Source organism: Budorcas taxicolor, chromosome 8, assembly GCF_023091745.1.
Source record: "Budorcas taxicolor isolate Tak-1 chromosome 8, Takin1.1, whole genome shotgun sequence".
Lineage (NCBI taxonomy): Eukaryota > Metazoa > Chordata > Mammalia > Artiodactyla > Bovidae > Budorcas > Budorcas taxicolor.
This window is the reverse complement of record NC_068917.1, coordinates 80946757-80970440: the sequence shown is the minus strand read 5'-3', so window position 1 is coordinate 80970440 and position 23684 is coordinate 80946757. Positions and strand designations below refer to the sequence as shown.

The window sequence follows — 23684 nt, the reverse complement described above, 5'->3', positions numbered from 1 at the left end:
GAAAGAGAATGCTAAAAAGAAGTCCATACTGTGTCTACAGGTGGAGAAGTACACGTCGCTTCCCTCGGAAAGCTTCTCGGTGTCTTTGTTGTTAATACTGTCAGAGCAAAGAACAGCGGATTGATGGCATCGAGCGGCAGTTAAAAGACGTTCATCCTCTCGGCCCAACTGAGGAAGTGCTTTGGGAAGGACTGGTCTGGGGGAATGGGCCCTACCCTAGAATATCCAGGTAGACTGGAGATGCCTTGGCCAAGTTCTGAAGGAGGGTGTGGATGCCCTTGATGTTCTTCCTCATGTGGGGCTCTCGCTGCCAGCACCCCAGCATCAGCTCGTAGACTTCCTGGGGGCATGTTCGAGGTCGCTGCAGGACTCGGCCCTGAGTGATGCATTCTATCACCTGGATGGAATGGAGCACAGAGACAGGATCAGACCAGAGGAAAAACAATGTGGATGCAATAATGTCAGTACAGAGAGAGGGTTGCTTTAAAGAAACCCACTCAGTGTTTTTCTTTCTTTCTTTTTTTTTTTTTTTTTTCACAAGGAAGAAAGCAATTGTTCTAGGTTTGCATATCATGGTTAATTTGATGGGTTCATATCCATTTTTCAAGTCACACTGATTTCATCAAAGTGGCGGAGAAATAATTTATCTAGATGGAACCTTCCTAAACCACACCCTGGAATTCCAATGGGTTTCAGTTGTACTGGCCTGAGATGGAACCAGGGTCACTTTTGTGCCAGGGAATCTTAGGGTACAGAAATGAGCAGTCATTTTGGATCATGGAATTGGATAAAAGACAGACTTGGACCTGAAGAAGTGAGGTGCCTGATCAAGAAGTAATGTTTAAATATAGACATAATTGCAAAAGGATTAGAAAAGAAAAACAAAATGCCTGAGTTTTTCACTAGAAGTAATGTACCAGTGAAATGTGCAAAAAAGGAGAGAAGCTTGAAAGCTTCTTGGAATAATACCAAAAGAGCTAGCTGGACTCTCAGGGTGCCAAAATGCCACATCTGCTATCAATTTCCTAGATGAACAGCACGAAATGACTCCTGGATCCCCACAACCAGAGAATCACAGGCACATCAGCAAATGCTGTGCTTTTCTCTTTCCAGAACTCTTACGTTTGGAGAATGACCATGATACTTAGGTACATGGCAGGCCATGGGGAGGTGCTGCTCCCAACAAAGCCACAGGGACGCCACAGGAGAGCATTTCGTGGCTTCCAGCCCAGGGATATCTCTCAGTGTCAGCCCTCTAGGCATCTTGGTGCTGCTCACCACACACGCACCTCGTTGTTTGACAGCTGGTACCAGGGCTGTTTCCCGTACGTGAAGATCTCCCACAACACGACCCCCAGGCTCCAGACGTCACTTTCGGTGGTGAACTTCCTATACATGATGCTCTCTGGGGGCATCCAGCGAATGGGCAGCATTGTGTGGCCACCGACCTGGCAGAAAAGAGGTAAGCAGGATGGCATCAGTCACCTGGAAACCAACTTCCCATCATCAGGGGCAAAAGTGTGAAAGGGAGACGGGGTGCATTTTTTCCCTTTATTTGTATTTATTAATTTTAACTGTTTATAAGGCATAAGGGAAATACAATTTGTTTATCATCTCAAGCAACAGAGACAGAGGGCAAAGCGTGGTCAAAGGATTTTTTCTCATACTGTTTGCAATTCTCTTTCTCAAAACTATATAGGAGCAGAGATGGTGATTGGGTGGATAGTCATCTTGTATAAAACACAAACGCACATACTTTCTGGTATGAGAATGACTTGATTGTCTAACTAACAAGATAACTTTGGCCAGGATAATGAGGGTTCAGGATCCAAAAATGACCCACCAAAGGACTCTGTTTCCTTAGCAAACCACAGCTTCCTTATGCTTCCTTAAACTGTCAGGAGATCACACAGAGCTGTCTTGAACATCCTTGTCACAACCCAGCAATGGTCAGGGCAGAAATGACTATTCCCATTTTACAGATGAGGCAACTGAGGTTCAGGTTGCTATGGACACAAAGAAATCAGGTCTTTGAGCTCAAGACTTTACTATAGCACTTCAACTGAAGTGATTTACAAAAGTAAATTGGTAAGTATGTAATAGGGAAGAACATTTTGTATTCTATTACAAGTTAATCACTAAAGGGATACTGAGTATAAGCTTAAATTATACGTAATGCCCCATCTCTGGGAATCCTGCTTCACAGCTATTAGCATTCAGCTAAAATACGTTTGTTTAATTCACAGGAAACATCCTGACCAGGCCCTTCCTCCACTGCTGGGAGGGAGAATTTAACACACCCCTCTAGAGGCAGATGGGAACCAGGAAATGCTTGACTTATCCCTTCCCCTTTTAGTATAAAAAAGTCTGAATTCTAACACAGGCAAGATGGGTCTTTGGGGCATGAGCCTGCCATCTGCTTGGTCTGCTGTCCTTCTGAATAAAGTGGTTATTCCTTGCCCCAGCGACTCATATCTCGATTATCGGCCTGCAGTGCAGTGAGGAGTGCAAGCTTAAACTCAAAGACAAGTATGGGTTTTCAAAAGCCCGTTTTAGTAAAAACGCCAAGGCTGAGGCGTTACACAGCAACAGCATTAGCACAGGTGAAGAAAACTTTGACCAAAGAGATTTATCATTTCCTACTTCCTGGAGAAAAAGTAAGAATTCCATGTATAGGTTTGTAGCCCATCAAGGCTTTCTGATTTTTGAATTGAGATCAGATTTATGCACCATAGCCCTGTGGGAGGCAGGTCCCACTTTTCATGCTGGTGAACCCCAGCACTACCTGCCCAAATGCCAAGCTGACATTGGGGCAGTGGTTGAGTTCATAGGACTTCAGGAATTAGACTTCCCTGACAACTGCCAGCCCCTGAGTTCTGAGACCAATGCCACATAGAATTTCTGCCCAATTACAATTCTCAGTGTCCCTTGGACAGCAAGGAGATCAAACCAGTCAATCCTAAAGGAAACCAACCCTGAATATTCATTGGAAGGACTGATGCTGAAGCTGAAGCTCCAATACTTTGGCCACCTGATGTGAAGAGTCGACTCACTGGAAAAGATCCTGATGTTGGGAAAGACTGAAGGTAGAAGGAGAAGGGGACAGCAGAGGGTGAGATGGTTGGGTGGCATCCCTGACTCGATGGACATGACTTTGAGCAAATTCCAGGAGATAGTAAAGGACAGGGAGGCTTGAAGTGCTGCAGTCCATGGGGTCAAAAAGAGTCTGTCATGACCAAGCAACAACAACAATTCTCATTTCTGACTCATTAAGGGAAGAAAATGGACTAAAAGTGCCTAAAAAAATGCTGCTCCACTCTGAAGTCCAAGGAGCGGAGAGTGTCAGAGATCTCTAATTTGTTTGGTAATTTTAAATGATGCTCTTATTAGCCAAAAAAGCACACATGTGAAAAAAATCACACATTCTCTGTACAAAGAGTCTGACAAGTGGAGACATAACTTGCTGGCACAGGATTAAGGTGCCCCTGTAGTTTTACTCTTCAGGATTTAAATGCATGAAAAGTTCAGGTGCTAAGTGTGGGCTTGTTGCCTTCCACCAGATTTCAATTTCATCACTTTTTCCTCATTCTGCCATCGCTGTTAAATGACCACTGATTTCCCTCATGGAGCTGCCTGGACATGTTTGTAAGTGATAACGGTACTCACCACCAGGGGTTGATGTCCAAAACACAACCTGTACAACCCAGGTTGAGCAGAAAGGATGCTGGTGGTCATAGGGTGACAGCCACATGGGCATGTTTCTGGCTGACGGATATCCGCCAGGCTCTGAAACCCTGAAACCCCATGTATCCAGGACTTTGGGAAAGGAAATCTACCAACATTTTCAGATGCTTACAAACACTGGGGACACCAAGCTTGTATGCACCCCCAGGTGCTGGCAGCCCACACCCCTGCACCAATGTGGGTGGCAGTGTGGGGAGCTACGTGGTGCAGAGTGACATGGAGTGAGAGGTCTCTGCCTAGCTTTTCAGTGAAAACACATAATTCTATCTTTTATGGGAATAGTGAAATTATTGAAGTTGAAATATTGAAATTAGGATTAGAAAAATGTTGAAATCAGATAATGCATGCTCAGTTGCTTCAGTTGTGTCTGACTCTTTGTGATCCCATGGATTGTAGCCCGCCAGACTCCTCTGTCCCTGGGATTCTCTAGGCAAGAATACATCCAATGAATAGTGGATCTGTGGTGGTAAAGAGAAGACAGGGATATTATGGAACAATGTGGTGTTTTTCTGGCTACTTCACCTTCAAAGTATTAAGAGCTAGGTCTCCACACTTGCTCTTAGGTCAGAGTCTTCCCAGGTGGCATAGTGGTAAACAATCCACCTGCCAGTGCAGGAGACATGGGTTCAGTCCCTGGGTGGAGAAGATCCCCTGGAGGAGAAAATGGCCAGTATTCTTGCCTGGACAATTCCATGAACGGCAGAGCCTGGAGGTCTAGAGTCCATGGAGTTGCAAAGAGTTGGACACAACTGAGCATGCGCGCGCGCGCACACACACACACACACACACACACACACACACACACACTCCACATGTGTTCCTAGGTCAGAGGTGTCAAATATAATCTGTAACCCTCCTCATTTCTTGGAGATCCACAATGAACAGAATACCCTTGAAGTGTCCCAGGAGTTTGGCAGAAAGAATAAATTAAACTTCGTTTAATTTAGTGAACTGAGTTAATTTAAATGTGTTTTTGTAGGGCAGAAAGAGAGAGAAAGAGCCACTTACATACATTCCTAGAACTAGACAGTAAAAATCCCACTTTGGGACACATTAAACTACGAAGATGCCAGGCTTTTGTATTCTTTGTGTGTTCCCAGCTGTGGTGCAGTGGACAATACTCAACTCATGACTTTAGATGGGGGCCAAAAGGTACAGATTTCCAGCTCTAAATAAGTCCTGAGGGTACAATGTACAGCATGGTGACTATACTAAATAAGACTATATTGCATATTTGAAAGTAGATCCTGAAAGTTTTCCTCACAACAACGAAAAAATTTTTCCTATATTAAGTAGACAACTATTAACTAGATTTATTCTGTGGTGATCACTGTGCAGTACATAGAAATACCAATTAGTTATACTGTATACAAATAGAAGGGTTTCCCTGGTGGCTCAGTCAGTAAAGAATCTGCTGCAAGGCAGGAGGCTGCCTGCAATGCAGGAGACCAGGGTTCAGTTCCTGGGTCAGGAAGATCCCCTGGAGAGGGAAATGGCAACCCACTCCAGTATGCTTCCCTGGGAAATCCCATGGACAGAGGAGCCAGGTGGGCTACAGTCCTGGGGTTGCAAGAGTCAGGCGTAAATGAGCAACTAAACCACCAGACAAACTGAGTACTATATGTCAAGTATACTTCAATTTAAAAAGCAAAATAGGGAATTCCCTGGTGGTCCAGTGGTTAAGACCCTACACTTTCACTGCAAGGGGCACAGGTTTGATCCCTGGTCTGGGAACTAACCCACATGCCACAAATGAAATGCTGGGCTCCAATACATACTACTCCATATACTATTTCCTAGCTGGATAAACTTAAACAGTTGCCAAACCTCTCTGTGTCCTAGTTTTTCCAATTATAAACTGTCGGTAATAATATATACCTCCTAAGGTTATCACAAGCTAAATACTCAAGCAAACAATATTTGTGAGGGCTCTTTATGAATTTTAATGCACTAAATTATTTCTAGGTGTTGCTTCTTTCTCTGGAGCCTTTATTATCTTCTTCTGTCAATGGGAAGCAGCCATTCTAGATACATTAAGACGAGTCAGCACTACTGGCTTCCCACAGAGGGCAGTCACTTCCTCCCTCTGCAGTGACCAGTACTGTAGGGCACCTCTCATTACAACACCTACTCTTACAGGTTCTCTGTCCTGTGTTGCTCATAGCCGAAGAAAAGTCTCCCATGTCCTTTAAAGGAGAAAAAAAAAAAAGATTCACATTTTGATTTACATGTTTTCCCATCTGATCATTTATTTTACACTTGCAGTCTCTTTGGGACAGATTTTTCACTCTAATATTAGTTTCCAAGAACCCCCTCTGAGATTTCACACATGCCATTATAAATAATGCTCTCCTTGTTCTAATGTCAAATGGGCCAGTGGTGGGAGCATCTAATAAAAGTTCAGACAGGGTTCACGAGTTTTCTAAACCCATTTAGAACATTTCTGAGTATTTCTTTTGCCACCTTTTCTCAGGAGTTTGGATCATGTCACAAAAGTGCCCCCCACAAAATAAAAAGAAAGCCACCCTGGTTACAGAATACTGTCACATTCCAGTCACAGTCACCGGGTGGTTTTGGATCTCACAACACCACATACTGTGCGCGACAAACACAATGAGATATTTGTCCTGTATTGTGCAACTTGGCAGTTGGCCCTCACACTCTTGCTTAAATATTTGTGAGATGGAAAGTGATCCCAAGTATGACATGGGGAGTCAGAACTGCTGCTCTGATTGCCAGACACACAGTGATGCCGGGAGAGACCTTCCAGTGATCAACCTTGGTCAGGAATGTGCTCTTCACTAAATGTACCGGAAGGAGCTGATACAACATGGGAAATCCACTTAACTAGGGAGCTGACTTGGCTTACAGTTTTTATTTTCCTCAACCCAAGAGACTGGAATTTTAGCTCTGTAATTAACTACTTGCCACTACTTTCCCACCATAATCATCTGTCAACACACAGCAGCTTACCTTTACAAAGAATTTCTGCTCAGTGATTTCACTTGAACCCAGTTAATTACCCTCTTGAGTAGACATCAGCTTGCCTTCATATTATAAATAATGCCCCTAAATTCAGAGAGTTGAAGTGGCTTATCTAGAGCCATATGCATAACCCCTCCCCCAGGACACCTTGTGGCTCATTCTGATGGCTCACTTTGTGTTTCAGACTTCTGCAATCTCCAGTTCATGCCCTGAATTCAGCCAGCAAACAGCTGTGGCTCCTCACCCAGGCCAAACCGACTTGTGCCTTTTGGAAAGTTTGATCTAGTTTTCTACCTCCTCTGGAATATCTCTTAAAGGCAAATTCAAGTTCCATCACTTCAAGGAACTTATCCTCCCTTCTATAGCTCAGCGATATTTCTAAGTGCCAGGGAACCCAGCACCCCTTAGCACAGCTCTTGTAACACTGAGGGCACTCCCTACTCCTGCTAATGGATCACATGCCCAAGAGGGAAGGGTGCCGATCACTTAATGGCTGGCAAGGCATGGGGGGCATTGGTTGGTAAGCAGACCATATCTTTAAGTTTCTTCTGAGCGTTGATATTTGGGGAGGAATTTTCAATGTGTTCCTTCAAAGAGATCAGTATTTAGTACTTTCTCATCTATTTGCCAATAACTTCTCTAAACTCTTCATAGAAATGCCCTTAGATTAAATGGTTGGAAACTGCCTAACCTAATAGACACCCCAAATAAGAACCATTCAGTGAAATTCAAAACTTCTTAATAAAATGTAATCCAAAATACTGGTGTGCACAGGGAGTATAAAAACTCTCTAAGTTGTGTATGAAATCCCACTCATTCCTCTGTACATCCTATACATTAATATACGATTCTGTACATTACCATCTGTACAGTAGATGGGGGCGTCTATGGTGCAGACTTCACGCTAGTTGATCTAGGAATGAGGTTTAGGAAGATGTCATAATGAATAACATGAGGGAATATTGCTCTGTAAGATGGTGACTGACGTCTCATATCCTCTGAAGATGGAGAAAAAGGACAGAGACTTAGACTTGGAAAGTCAAATGATGCAAAAGGAAAGACTGGCTGGCCATCAAGGCTGCTTATCATTGTGACTTGCTTAAATCAGTGAAGCTAATCAGAGCAATGTCCGGAGCCAGTGGCCATAAAGAAAAAAAAAAAAATTCCATACTGCCTAAAGTAAATCAAGCTATGGAAAAGAATGGATTCTCTCATTAAAACATCTATGAAAAGAACTGTTTGTTTGGTTCTAAATATTTATTTCTATGACACTTCATAATTTTGAGGGTGACATGTATAGGATGATCTGGTTAAAAAAGGAAACTGTTCTTGGAAAAACACCTAGACCTAAGCGTCCTTTAAATCTCCATGTTTGAAAGGTGTTAAAACAACAAATCCTGGACAAAATACTAAAAGGGCCTAGGGCCTTCATAAAACTGAAGTCAATGATTTTACTATTTTTAAATCAACTTGGATACATCTAATCAGTTTAACTACAATATTTGTTTCTTGCCCAAGAAATACTCTTTGGTTACATACTCTTTGGTCACTAGGTTATCAGGTCAGTTCAGTTCAGTCGCTCAGTCGTGTCTGACTCTTTGCAACCCCATGAATCGCAGCACGCCAGGCCTCCCTGAATCACCAACTCCCGGAGTTCACTCAGACTCACGTCCATCAAGTCTGTGATGCCATCCAGCCATCTCATCCTCAGTCGTCCCCTTCTTCTCCTGCCCCCAATCCCTCCCAGCATCAGAGTCTTTTCCAATGAGTCAACTCTTCGCATGAGGTGGCCAAGGTACTGGAGTTTCAGCTTTAGTATCATTCCTTCCAAACAACACCCAGGGCTGATCTCCTTTAGAATGGACTGGTTGGATCTCCTTGCAGGCCAAGGGACTCTCAAGAGTCTTCTCCAACACCACAGTTCAAAAGCATCAATTCTTTGGCGCTCAGCCTTCTTCACAGTCCAACTCTCACATCCATACATGACCACTCGAAAAACCATAGCCTTGACTAGATGGACCTTTGTTGGCAAAGTAATATCTCTGCTTTTCTATATGCTATCTAGGTTGGTCATAACTTTTCTTCCAAGGAGTAAGCGTCTTTTAATTTCATGGCTGCAGTCACCATCTGCAGTGATTTTGGAGCCCAAAAAAATAAAGTCTGACACTGTTTCCACTGTTTCCCCATCTATTTCCCATGAAGTGATGGGAGCAGATGCCATGATCTTTGTTTTCTGAAAGTTGAGCTTTAAGCCAACTTTTTCACTCTCCTCTTTCACTTTCATCAGGAGGCTTTTTAGTTCCTCTTCACTTTCTGCCATGAAGGTGGTGTCATCTGCATATCTGAGGTTATTGATATTTTTCCCAGCAATCTTGATTCCAGCTTGTGCTTGTTCCAGCCTAGCGTTTCTCATGATGTAAGTTAAATAAGTTAAATAAGCAAGGTGACAATATACAGCCTTGACGTACTGCTTTTCCTATTTGGAACCAGTCTGTTGTTCCATGTCCAGTTCTAACTGTTGCTTCCTGACCTGCATACAGATTTCTCAAGAGGCAGGTTAGGTGGTCTGGTATTCCCATAGCTTTCAGAATTTTCCACAGTTTCTTGTGATCCACACAGTCAAAGGCTTTGGCATAGTCAATAAAGCAGAAATAGATGTTTTTCTGGAACTCTCTTGCTTTTTCCATGATCCAGCGGATGTTGGCAATTTGATCTCTGGTTCCTCTGCCTTTTCTAAAACCAGCTTGAACATTATAGATTGTGGAAATTTCTCCATTGCTTAATGTGCAATGGATTTATTTTTCTACATTGGGAAACTAGGATTTAGGAAGGTCAAGGAACTTGCTGAGCAAGTGGAGACATGAATTGGTGACCAGCAGTATTGAAGCCAGCTCTCTAATCCACTATTATTTGGAGTTTAGGCTCTTTCTTATTTATTTATTTATTTATTTAACAAATACACATAGTATCTTTATCCCTGGTGCAAGTTGAAGAGGAATATGCAATCTGTTTTCCAGGTACACTGGTTGATGAGAGGAGGTAACAAGCATAGCTCTCATTCTTTTGAGCTTCACATAAAACACATCTACCATCTTCCTTGCTCCCTTGCTGTCTTCTCTGACAGCATCTATCCCTTTCAGTGTGGACCCTCCCACTTTATCTCTGAGTCCCTTTCTCTGTATCTTCTCTCAAATCTCACTTGTCTAGTCTCCTTTCAAATGCCAACATTGCCCTTTGTTTTGCCTAATTCTTTTATCTCCCAAAGCATCATTCTTGTCCTCCCCACAGCTCATTCTCCTACCACAGTGATACTTACTCTCCCCTCTGTGAATCTCAGAGGCATGGTGGCAGGCTGGAGCCCTTCTATAGATCCAAAGCAAGTGCCCAGCTGGCTTTGTAAACACTGATGATTTAAAGGTGAATAAAGTGGCTCCATGGTAAAGAAGAAGAATCTGCCTGCCAATACAAGAGATGCAGGTTCATTCCCCTGGTTGGGAAGATCCCTTGGAGAAGGAAAGGGCAACCCACTCCAATGTTGGGAAATCCCATGGACAGAGGAGCCTGGTGGGCTATCGTCAATGGGGTCACAAAGACTTGGACATGATTTAGCAACTAAACAACAACAATACAGCTAATGTGGGACCTTCTAAACTCAAGTAGCAAAGATCAACGATGCCTGGGAGGCCACGTTCAACTTGTGGTCTTTAGTGAGTGAGTGATAACTCATTTGGAAGCCAAACATTTTACTCCCTTAGAAACAGGCAGGCCAAAGGGCAAGCCCCATTAAGGGATGATTAGCTGTCAGAGGCTTTTGGCTGCATTAAATATTGAAAAAACTCCTAGCTCTCCTGATCACACTCTACACCCACTTGCTTTATTTCTGCAGTTTCTCCTAAGCTGTTCCTTAAAAATTTATGATATCTGTAAATTTTAAGAAGTATTTGGACCTTATATATTTATTTATTATATACTGCATCTGTAATAGGAAATTTAAAAAAAAGGGGTAGAGTGAAACAATTTGTGCAAAATCATCTCCTTGGAGAACCTGGGACTGCTGTGGTCAGACTGCGAACACTTTATGACCATATCCAGGATCACATCTCCTATTACAAAGAGTGATGGGTGCTTTTGTGGTGTGTGGCTAGCAAACCAGAGGATACTTCATGGGAAGTGATTCAGCCCTTCCCAGATGTTGTGAATGAACGGAGCTTCGTGAACACAGCCATGAATGAATGGGGTCAGGAGGAGTGCTGGGGACAGCCTGGTCACCCTGTCTCTTCCAGTGGGAAATGATTATTGCCTCACCTGAAACTGCTGTCACTTGCAGCCTAGAAAATCTTCCATTATCTTTTATTAATCTGGTCATAGAGGGTGTGACATTAATTTCAAGCCAAGTGGTTTCTGGGTTAGTCAAAATATTTTCGGAATATTTTTTCCCGATGAGAATTCATTTTGTCTTTATTCCACCACCATGAAATAATAATATAAATAGTGGGAAAATACCTTCTGTTTGTATACATTTTCTGCTTTTTCATAGCACTTCCATATCTATTAATTGTATAATAATGGTACATATCTCAGAATATGGTTGTGAAGATTCAATAAACTGATATTAGAAAAGCTTTGTGGTGCCACAGTGTGATACCATTTGTATTACATTCTTGAGAAGACAGAACTATAGGCCTAGAAAACCTATGGTTGTCAGGGCCTGGGAATTTGGGGGGAGCTTGTCTTACAGATGTATGAGGGAATTGGGGGTGGTGATGACAATGTTCTGAACTCTTATTGTGGTAGCAGTTAAATGACTATGTTTGTCAAAACCCAGAACTATACACTAAAAAAGGTGAATTTAACTATATGCCATAAAGCTCTTAGAATTAACATCTGGTACACATTAATAACAAAAGTACAAAACATATTAGCTGTTGTTACACTAAGAATTGATTCCCTGATAATCTTCTAGGGTAAGCCAAGCATGTCTTTTCATCTCAGTCTAAGAGTTGAGGAATCTCCAGTCCCAGAGGCAAAGTGACCTACCAGAGACCACACAGGTTAGAAGGCAGAGCTACACCAGAACCCATCTCTCCGGAAGCATTCTGCCTCCAGTCTGATATGGAGTCAGACTCAGGGCTAGGAAAGGCTCTCTGGATTCATTTGCTGAGACTGCCATAACAAAAGGCCACGGACTGGGGAGCTAAAACAGGACATTTATTTTCTCACAGTACTAGAACCCAGCATCAAGTTTCCAGCCAGTTCAGTCTCTGGTGAGAGCTCTGGTTTACTAGCAACTTTGTGTAGCTTGTGTGAGTGCAGGGAGAGTATGAGCTTTCGATGTCTCTTCTTATAAGGACACTAATCCTGCTGATGGGGCCCCACTCTGTGACCTCATTTGACCTCAATTATTTCCTCAGAGACTCTGTTTTTAAATTCAGCCACATAGGAGTTAGGGCTTCAAGACCTAAATTTGGTGGAGAGGGACACACTCAGTCCACAACACTCTGCTTGCCACTTTGCTTGCCACAGGAGCAAGAACAGCTCCCAAAATGAGAAGATGCACAATTCTGGTCCAGAAGGCAGATCTGTAGTCCTCGGTCAGCATTTTCAGGGCCTCCCAAGTGGTGCTAGTGGTAAAGAACTCACCTCCCAGTGCAGGTAGACAAGAGATGCAAGTTCAATCCCTGGGTCAAGAAGATCCCCTGGAGAGCATGGCAACCCACTCCAGTATTCTTGCCTGAAGAATCCCATGGACAGAGAAGCCTGGCGGGTTACCTTCCATAAGGTCACAAAGAGCTGGACACAATTGAAGCGACTTAGCACACACGCACATCAGTTTTTTCATGCCTGCAAGTGAAGGTCTAAGCCACTGCTCTCTTCCCTTCTTAGGTAGTTCTTGACAGTTTTGCTGTTATCAACTGATTCCAGAGCTTAACAGATGCTGTTGTTCCATAGCAGCCCCAGATTCAGCTTGTTTCCCTGCAAACCTCAGGGCAATCTCAGTCCTCATCTTGTCCACCAACTCCACCCCAGTTCCTCTGGGGGTAGCTAAGAGAGAGTAAGCAGACCCTCGGACTTCCCCATCATTTGTGGATGAAGGGAGAAGGGCTTCCCAGACTCCATGTCACCTCAGGTGACATCCCTCATGGGTCCTCTTGCCCCTGCTTGTGCTCTCTATACAGTTTCAAGAGCCAACCACCCTAGTCTTAGAAGTTAGTGTAGTTTTCACTTGATTTTACATTCTCTCCAATCAGGAGCAAAAAAGTCTTCTCTCAGTAAAGCTTAAAACTGCAATTTTTAAGCTTAAACCATGTTTAAGAATCACATTGGGATCTAGAAATGAGGATTCTTCATTTTATCAATAAAGTGAAATTAAACAGTGAAAACATCCCCCTTTCTCTGACTGCCTCCCCACTCCTTAACCCACTAACTCTTGTCCATTTTGATGGGGAGTTTCCCAAGTGAATCAATGGGAGGATAAAGACTTTGGAAAGAATGAAGACAGCAGGCAGCCTGACGTGTGGTCCTTGTACCCCTACATCACTCAGCAATGGGAACTTGTTCATTCTAACGATACACGCCTCATCCACCTGCCATTATTTTAGTGTTCAACATTACTGAGCTTACAGCCTCTTAAGCATTATGGGTTTTAGCCCAAGAGATCATCTGACTCTTTAGTACTTGAGACCAAAGCATTGCATCCTTTCATAGTGAAAAGCCAACAGGGACTGACCAGTCATGAGCAAAGGCAACCAGGAAAGCAGAGGCTATGTCGATCTGTGTCACTGTCTAGGTGATCACATTACGTTGGTTTAGTTCCAAAGTTCCAATGTGAAGTTGCTTCTATGGAAATAACTCAGAAAGGCTGAATTCCAGCTAACTTTAAGTAAAGGAAGAAGTCAGCGATTTTCCAACAGTGTAGGGGGGGAAAAAAAAGCTTCTCTGTACTACAAACAGTATTCTCAGTATCAGTGGTAGCTACTGAAGGCATTCTGTTTAGTACATGGGCAAATAAGGTTTCCGGCTGGATACCACACATCTGTTCCACCATTAACCCCAGCTTGTTAGTTAACACTGAGGACCCTGTCAGAACGCATATTCCACCATTAACCAGAGATGAGGACTTAATACACCAGAGCCCGTTAAAAATGAGTAAGTTATCTTTCTTCCCAGTTCATTCTGATACAGAAACTGATGTCCGTGTCCACGTGAATGTAACATTAATGGGAAAGTTGCTTTCTCTAGGGAGCTCTGAATGCCTGCCTGACATCATTATGGTCCTTTTCTGCTATGTCTGTGATATATGAAATGTGCAGCAATTGTGACCTTGGTTATAATAGACACTGTGATTTCTTAGGATGATTGTGAAAGCTAAGAAGTCATGTAATACAAGTAACTCTCAGTTACTGAGTCCTCATGCTGTACATGATGTTCTGTGCTAAAGACAATACTCACACTTAAATTTCATTTGTTCGTACCTCTCCCAACATACCTACAGATAAAATATATCCATAAAAAATGCACATATTATAAGAAACAGCTGTTTTGTGATTGTGAAGCTGAAACTCAGTTTCTGACCAGCAGCTTTTCTTTTCAGAATGGACAGCAAACAGTTAATAACAGTGGCTGCTGAGGGTTATGGAAAATCAGTGTCTCTGGATGCCTCTTAAGCCATCGCACGAAGCACCTACAACTGAAGAAAGTAAAAGACCAGCGGTTGGGGAGGAACTGGGGCCATGTGTCTACGGGCCTAGCACAAGGTCCTTATGGCCACTGTGGAATTTCTTTAAAGTCTTTAAAGAAATTTAAAGATAAATAAAGACTTTATTTCATCTTTAACATCTTATATAACTGTTGCATTCGATTCCACAGCACATTAAGAAAAGTGATGATTTCTCCCTAAATCATGTATTAAAATGGATACTTCAGGAACCTGGGCCATGCTGATTTTGTACCTTCATGAGTTCCTGTTCTGGACATGCCAACTTGTGTCCAGAGTCTAGGCAGATACCTGTTTGAGAGGCATTGGTGGCAGAGAGTAAAGGGTTTTAGAGTCAACAGATCTGGTTTCTTGCTCTAGCTCAGCTAGTTACTAAGTGAGTATAAATAAATTACTTCCTATGATAGTATCTTTCATCACATATACATAGGAATAAAATCTTAGAAGCTTGAATCAAGCCTACACCCTTTCCCAACATGCTAAGTTCTAGAAAAGCTGGTAAACAAGCCCAGTGGCCAGAAACAGGCAAAAAGAAGTATTTTAGCAGTCACCTTGGGATGACAACAATAAGCCTGCACCAGGATGCTACAGGGTCCTGAGGGGCCCCTTTCCTACTGTGGTCTATGTAGACACTCCCTCCTGGGGGTGCCCAGCATGGTGTCTTGCATCACAGCCCGGGGGTCTTCTCTGGTGCTGACAAGACTCTCCATGTGACTTTGGCCAAGGCATCACCTTCCTCTAAGCCCTAGGTTTTTCACATATAGAAGAGAGACCCTGTTGTTATCTGTGAGGCTCCAGTGAGGCAGCTGAAATAAAATGTCTTACGTGGTAACACCCAATACACGTGGCTTTATTTAGTACATATCAACTCACTTACAGTTAAGTACTACATGCACTGTGGGGAAACAGCATTGGATGAGATTAGATGGGAGCTTGTTCCATAATCATAACACAAGGTGGGGAATTGATGCTATGGTGGAAATGTGACCAACAGCTAGGGCTTGTGACACTGGTCCCTTTCTGTCCACTCCTTAATTTACTCTTGCTCCCAGCCCCCTTCCATTTAAAAGTTGATATTAGGATGCCTGAACATTTGCTACTGTGTCCAGAGGGTCATAGGAAAGGGAGAGTATTGGGAAAGAGCAGGAGAGAAAGTTGTCAAAGAAGATCAAGGTCCTGAGTCTCTGTAGAAGTTTCCTGAGAAGGAGTTGGTCACACTGCCCCATAGAGGCTGTGATGGCAAGGGTGTGTTAAGCTTTCTGGCTAATGGTCAAATCCAAATAGCATGTACTACAGGTCAACCAAACACTACACACGATCTCACCGAGCTGCCCTGAACTACAAGTTGAGCCAACGCAGGGATGCTGAGGACACATAAGTCAGGAATCACCATCAGCAGCAGCATGTGATGGAATGGAGTCAGTGGCTTAGCCACATATTGAGGGTAGGGGGGGCGTCACTCTTTTCCCTTCCTGAAAGTCCTGAAGCACACAGTCAAGGGTTGGTGAACTCTAAGAAGTCCTTCTGAGGATATCCTTCAAAAGACATCTCAACTCTCTTCATTTCTTTCCACCCCTGTGTTGATCTCCTGATTGGGTCCTTTCCCTCCCTCGGTGACTGTGTCAGCTTCCTAACTGCTCCATCACTTTTCTCCTTTTATTTATTTCTTTCTTTACTTTATTTTATTTTTTGGCTGTGTTGTGTGAAAAGGCAGAGGAACCAGAGATCAAACTACCATCTGTTGGATCATCGGAAGAGCAAGAGAGTTCCAGAAAAACATCTACTCCCACTTTATTGACTATGCCAAAGCCTTTGACTGTGTGGATCACAACAAACTCAAAAATTCTGAAAGAGATGGGAATATGAGACCACTTGACCTGCCTCTTGAGAAATCTGTATGCAAGTCAAGAAGCAACAGTTAGAACTGGACATGGAACAACAGACTGGTTCCAAATCAGGAAAGGAGTACATCAAGGCTGTGTATTGTTACCCTGCTTATTTAACTTATATGCAGAATACATCATGAGAAATGCTGGGCTGGATGAATCACAAGCTGGAATCAAGATTGGCAGGAGAAATATCAATAACCTCAGATATGCAGATGACACCACCCTTATGGCAGAAAGTGAAGAGGAACTAAAAAGCCTCTTAATGAAAGTGAGAGGAGAGTGAAAAAGCTGGCTTAAAGCTCAACATTCAGAAAATTAAGATCATGGCATCTGGTCCAGTCACCTCATGGCAAATAAATGGGGAAACAGTGGAAACAGTGAGAGACTTTTGGGGCTCCAAAATCACTGCAGATGGTGATTGCAGCCATGAAATTAAAAGACGTTTACTCCTTGGAAGAAAAGTTATGACCAACCTAATCAGCATATTAAAAAGCAGAGACATTACTTTGCCAACAAAGGTCCGTCTTGTCAAAGCTATGGTTTTTCGAGTGGTCATGTATGGATGTGAGAGTTGGACTATAAAGAAAGCTGAGCACCAAAGAATTGAAGCTTTTGAACTGTGGTGTTGCAGAAGACTCTTGAGAGTCAATTCTAAAGGAAATCAGTCCTGAATATTCATTGGAAGGACTCATGCCGAAGCTGAAACTCCAATACTTTGGCACCTGATGCAAAGAGCTGACTCATTTGAAAAGACCCTGATGCTGAGAAAGACTGAAGCCAGGAGAAGACGGGGACACGGTGGAGGGCAACACCAACTCAAAGGACACGAGTTTGAGTTAACTCCGGAAGTTGGTGACGGACAGGGAGGCCTGGCATGCTGCAGTCCATGGGGTCTCAAAGAGTCGGACATGAATGAGCGACTGAACTGTCTGGGCTTTCTCTAGTTGCGGTGAAGTGGGGTGGGGTGTGTGCTGCTCTCCGTTACGGTTCACAAGCTTCTCTTCAGCAGCTTATCTTGTTGCAGGTGGGCTCTAGGATGCACGGGCTTCAGTAGTTGCAGCCCTCAGGCTCAGTAGTTGTGGTGCATGGGCTCAGTCGCTCCGTGGCAGGTGGGATCTTCTCTTGACCAAGATTCGAACCCATGTCCTCTGTATAGGCAGGCGGATTTTCACCCATTGCACCACCAGGGAAGTGTTATCATTTCCCTTCTTAACTTTCTCCAAATTACTGTCCATCCAATAGCCAGAGAAATGGTCTTGAAATATTAATTATATCTACTCATTTGTTTTTCTGCTATAAACTCTCCAATGACTTTGCATTGCCCTTAGGATAAAATGAAATGTCACTGGAGTGTCTGAGAGCACCCTAGTTGTTCTCGGTGCCTCCCTCCCCAGTGTTCTCTTTACCGCTTTTCTGATAGTAACCTCCATCTGGTCTTAACTTTCCTTAGTGCTTCCTCATCACAGGTCCTTCACACATGCAGCTTCTCAATTTTTACCTGGCTGACTTCTTTGTGTCCATTAGGACTAAACTTAAGTACTTTTGATGCTTAAAAGCAAGTTGAACTCTCAGGGAGACCCACAGTATCAATCAGTAGCATTGCTTATTTGTATGGTCACATGCTTGGCTATCTCTCTCTGCCTCTGATGCACACTTCCTAAAGAAAGTACTAGCCAGTGCCTGTATGCTCAACAAATATCTGTTAAATAAAACAGTTGCATCTGGCTCCCCAGGGGCATAGTCTTGGTAGATAGACACTACAGTATGAAATAAATATGGAAGAAGAAGAAGGGCCAAAACGTCAAAGGCATCTTCCTGTCAACCCTCCTTGGGTCTGTCAGTACAGAGTCCTTGGAGCCCGGATGGGTATGGGGGACAGAAGGGAAAGGACAGTAGCCAATTTGCTTGGAAAGCGACACCCGTTTCTAATTTAAACTGCAAATAAGGAATGGAAACAGACATGTGTTGTACACAGAGTAACGAACATATGGGACCAGTTACCCAAAAAAGCCATGGAAGCCTGAAGATTAATGAGTTGAAGTGACACCTCGGTGGAGGAGAGGGTGTGAAGGTGTGGGGAGGAGTCAGAGAGGCAAAGGGCTGGCTGTCCTGTCCCGGGGGTTCCCATCCCTCTGCTTACCCTGAGGTATGTTCCATTGGCTATCTCAACTTCTCTGGATGAAGCCATCTTACTTACAGTATCCCCCAAGTGGCCTCATCAGAACCTTCCTATGGGAGGGGCTTGTGGGGAGCAGGAGAGGTTGGGAGCAGACACGTACAGGTGGGAGAGGCTGGACTGGAAGCCGTCCTGGATGTATCACTACTACTTAGTCTCCATGGCTGGGGAAGTAAGGGGACAGATAGATATTGGTGAGAGGAGGTCTAAAGCCCTCAGACCTCTACTCAGCATCACCCTGCCTCCTACATCATCTACCCTCTGATTCTCACCTCCTGCGGTAGCTGCATAGCCTTAAATCCTGAGCAGAGTGCTTGGAGTAACTAAAGCCTGGAGAAATTTAGCTAAAAGCCAAATCCCCATCTTCAAAGGACTATCCATTTCCATCTTGGCAGATAATATTTGGAAAAGCTATTATGACATGTTTTGGATTCTCAAACCCTCATTGCACAGAGGAGATTGATCTGTTTCATCGACTTGATAATCATTTGTTTGTTTTGGCATCATTCATTCATTTAGCAACAATCTATTAAGCTACCTGGACCGGGTGCTGAGCCATGTTGTGGGCACTGGGGTGGGACGTCCATTAGCTCCATGTTCTCATGAAGCCCTCAGTTTAATGAGAGGTACAGACCATGCATCAATAAACAGATATCTATGCCTGATAATGCCAAGGGTGAGAAACACCGTGAGGAAAAGGAGGTGAATAGATGGATAGGCTAGAGGGGCAGTGGTAATTTAAACAGAAAGCTCAGCAAAGGGTATTCTAAGCAGGGAAAATCTAAGCATAAATCTGAAAAAATGTGAAAGAACAAGACACACAAACATCAGGAAGAAGGGCTTTCCAGGCACTAGAGTTAACAGATAAAAAGGTCCTGAGGTGGGAATAAACTTTGTTTGGATAGTAAGGAGACCAGTGTGGCTGTAGCGACTATAGCAAGGGGGGTGATAGGTAGGAATGGGTGTGGCATCTTAGGGGTCATCACTGGTGGGGTTTTATGTAAGGGCACAGCTTCACTGAATGGCATGTCTATAGCTGTGCATTTGTATCTATATCTTAACTTCTATATCTAAATAATATGCTACATTCCAGATAGTATTTTAAGGCAAGCTATTTAACATTGTTTTAAAGCAAACACATAATCTATGACCTAACTATCATTTCTATTCACTAAGGAGAGACATCTGAGCGCACAATCAGAATCAGAGTCTGAGGTGACAATGGGAGAGCCCAAATCCACAAATCTTGCCCCTTTCTTTGATTTTTGCCCCTTATTTTGCACCACTTTCCCAAATCCACTTGGTGGATGACCAGCCAGGAAAGCCAGCTAAAGCGATTAGCCACTTTCTCTGAGTCCTGCTCAGGAGGAAATCCCTTCTTCCCCAATCTATACAGCTCAACAGTGATAACCGATACTTTCTTTTCCAGAAAGTGATGGATTCAGGAAACAAAATGAGTCTGACCACATGGGCCCCTCGCTCTTTCTGTCAATGGAAGGAGGAGGGGGCAGGAGAGAGATTCGTTAACTTCTAGTCCCTTAAGTAGCACAGAAGCATTCCCGAGTTTCTCAGGACCCTGAGTTATACCCCCCATGATGTTGAACTTCGGGATTTATGCTGATGGTCCCAGCACACTTCTCTCTGTCAGTACATATGTAGGAAGCGCCCTCCACATTACCTTGTTTTTCCTGATTACTCCCCCGATATTCCATCAGTTATATGATTATCTCTCTGCTGAGGTCACCCCTTGACTACTAAAAAGTTTGAGCTTCCTTTGAGGAAGAAAACAACCCTGGTGGTATCCCACCAGGGATATTGGGAATTGGGAAAAGATTTCAGAGCCTTGGTGTCCTTAATGCTTGTCTGTTTCTGTTCTTTCTTTGTGTACTTTGCTTCCTGCCTCTCAATCCCTCAGTCAACCCCCTATGACATTATTTTTTCCTTGCAAATTCCCTCCCAAGGTCTCTATGCCTGCCAATTATATTTTGTTTATACCAAACCATCCATTTAGGTACAGATCATTGGCATTTAGCATATGACATTTACTGGTTAATATCTACTTGACTCCATTTACGGAAATAGCTTGCATGAAACACATAAAGGTCTTCAAGCACTCCTAATCTCCTCTGTGAACACAGACTCGGGGATAACAATTCTCTTCAGTCCTGAATTTGTCTTCAGAGATGAAGACAAGAACACTCCAGAGAAGGGCAAGGTTTATACAGAACAAACAAGCTACTGCAAATTAACTGAACACTGAGGGGAAAAGATCAGAAACGATTCCCAACTTAAGAATGTTGAACTTCAAAACAATCTGTCCCCTTTCCAATGGTAGTGTGTCTTCTGCTTACTGAAAAGGTTGCTGCTGCTGCTGCTAAGACACTTCAGTCGCGTTCGACTCTGTGTGATCCCATAGATGGCCTCCTACCAGACTCCTCTGTCCCTGGGATTCTCCAGGCAAGAACACTGGGGTGGGTTGCCATTTCCTTCTCCAATGCATGAAAGTGAAAAGTAAAAGTGAAGTCGCTCAGTCATGTCCAACTCTTAGCAACCCCATGGACTGTAGCCCACCAGGCTCCTCCATCCGTGGGATTTTCCAGGCAAGAGTACTGGAGTGGGGTGCCAAATGTCCTCAGATTTCTTTCCCTTTTGAATCCCTGTCTCTCCCTTCTTCTTCCCTAAATATCACCGCTATCCTCACGGACCACTGTGTGTGTTTGTGTGTCAGTTGCTCAGTCGTGTCTGACTCTTTGTGATCCCATAGACTGTAGCCCACCAGGCTCCTCTGTCCATGGGATTCTCCAGACAAGAATATTGGAGTGGATTGTCATTCCCTCCTCCAGGGGATCTTCCCAACCCAGGGATTAAACCCAGGTCTCCCACATTGCAGGCAGATTCTTTACCATCTAAGCCATCAGGAAAGCCCACTGACCACCATATTTTTATTTAAAGCTGAGAGTCACCATTGATTCCCTAGTCTCCCTCATTGCCCATATCCAAGTCATCATTAGGTTCTTTCAGTTCGACCTGCAAAGCATGCCTGAATGTGCCCACGTTCTCATGTCCACTGTTACATAATTCAAGCCTTCTTGCACATTTACTCGAACTTCTGCAGTTGCCTCCTCTAAGCTCTTCTAGCTCTACCCTCCAAGTGCTGTCCCAACTCAGAGGGCAACTAACCCGAGTTACTCTTATCCTAGCCTGGCCTGATGTTGAAGTATCCTTCGAAGACAACCTTACCTGCTCCCAGAAACTCCTTCCTGGTCTTGGTGGTCTGATATGCCACCTCTATCCCATAGCAATGACTTAGTGAATGACCTCTCTCTTTGCCCTGGGGTCATATTTTAACCTTTGCCTATCACCGTAACTTGAATAAAACTGAATCCTCGAGCAATAAAATGACAAAAAGTATACATTCAAGTGATTAGTTCTTCATGGGCTATATCTGGTCAAACTTTCGAAGATAGGAATGCTTATGTTTTGAGGAATTTGTGGAAGACTTTTTATCAATTTGCTAAACATGTTACTGGTCACTTCATCACCTCTCTAAATGAAATCACTAAAGTTGCACCTTTATTTTTAAGTGGGAAAAGTGGTTACCCTGAAGGAAAAAAAAATTGGTTCCACAGAAAAGGAACCCAAAATGATCTTTATAAAGTAAACCACCATGGAGAGACAGCAGCAGCTAATAGCATCTGGGAAGACCACACACCCACACATCTGAGGCTCACACCAGCGGAGAGCCTCATGGGTCAGGCTCTTAATGACCTCTGCTAATGAAAACTCAACCAATCAGAACTGGTTTCATTCTGAGAGTTATCCTCCTGGGGTCTTCAGAAATTACCAGCAAGCTTGCTTTGCATTTATATCACCCACGGTCCTGGTCAGGAAAACTAGGAGTTTATTCAGCTGGAGGGAAGTAGGCTAAGGGGTGACCAGACATCATCTTCAGGCAAGAAGGCAGAACCTTCAGGAGAGCAATGCCTGGCTGCTTGCACTCAAGGGCACGTCAAGGAAAGGTGACACACTAATCTCACATGTGATATAATTGGCTTCTTGACATGAATGCCCAATAGGTCATTAACTGCCTGAATGCTCAGTGAGGGCAGCTGTGAAGTCCCCTGCCCTGCATCCTCTGATGCTCTGAGTTGAGATACCCAGTGGAACTTTCCCAGCTGTCCCCTGATTTAAAATTTTCAGTCTCCAGCGTAGGGAAAAGGAGCTCTGGGCAACTCATATTCTAGAGAAAATCAATCAGTCAGAGTCCAGCACCTGAAAGTTGGACCAGATTCCTGCTCCTGTAATAGAAAAACCCCTTCAGTAACCAGGTACCACCCTAGATTCCTCCCCTCTCTCAGTCTGTGTGGGGAGAAAACTGGGGCAGGGAGGGAACAAAGGAATGGATTTGCTGGTCTCGGGGCCACTGGTGGCATGTATGAGACCCACCACATGACGATCTAGAAAAAGCAAAACTATGGACACAGTAAAAAGATCAGTGACTGATGGGCTAGAGGGAGCAAGGGATGAATAGGCGGAGCACAGAGGATATTTAGGGCACTGAAACTATTCTGTATGATACTATAATGGTGGCTATGTGTCATTATAAATTCGTAAAAACCCATAAAATGTACAGGCTTCCCAGGTGTCACAGTGGTAGAGAATTCACCTACCAATGCATGAAATGCAAGAGACGCGATCCCTGGGTTGGGAAGATCCCCCGGAGTAGGAAATGGCAACCCGCCCCAGTACTCTTGCCTGGAGAAGCCCATGGACAGAGGAGTCTGGCGGGCTCTGACATGACTGAACACACACATAAAATGTACAGCACTAATATGAACTCTTATTGAAACTTTTGGTGATGATGGATCCTTTTTTTTACCATAGAATATATACACTGTTTCCCCCACATATGACTTGGGGCAAAACACTCTTACTGACTTTTGGTGATAATGCTGTGTCAGTGTACATTCATGATTATAACATACCCTGGAGAGATTTGATAGTAGGGGCCACTATGCATGTGTTGGGTTAGGGTGTGTACAGGAATTTTACTTTCTGATCAATTTTCTAGGAACCTAAAACTACTCTAAAAAATAAAGTGTATTTCTTAAAGTGCTACAGTAAGCAGGCTGTGGCATTGACTTAGGCTCCATTGCTCGCTTAGCACCCTGCCATC

The 23684-nt window shown here is 43.7% G+C and overlaps 1 protein-coding gene across 1 annotated transcript in view; it reads right to left on the bottom strand.

Moving 5' to 3' along the window:
• Nucleotides 1–211: 211 nt before the first annotated feature.
• Nucleotides 212–23684, bottom strand: part of NTRK2 (neurotrophic receptor tyrosine kinase 2) — a 393599-nt gene continuing 370126 nt past the window's right edge. Inside the window, exons 17-18 of the mRNA XM_052644926.1 lie at nt 1290–1448; nt 212–397 (exon numbers count right to left, since the gene is read on the bottom strand). Coding sequence (XP_052500886.1) covers nt 212–397; nt 1290–1448 — 345 coding nt within the window. The remainder of the gene's footprint in view (nt 398–1289; nt 1449–23684) is intronic.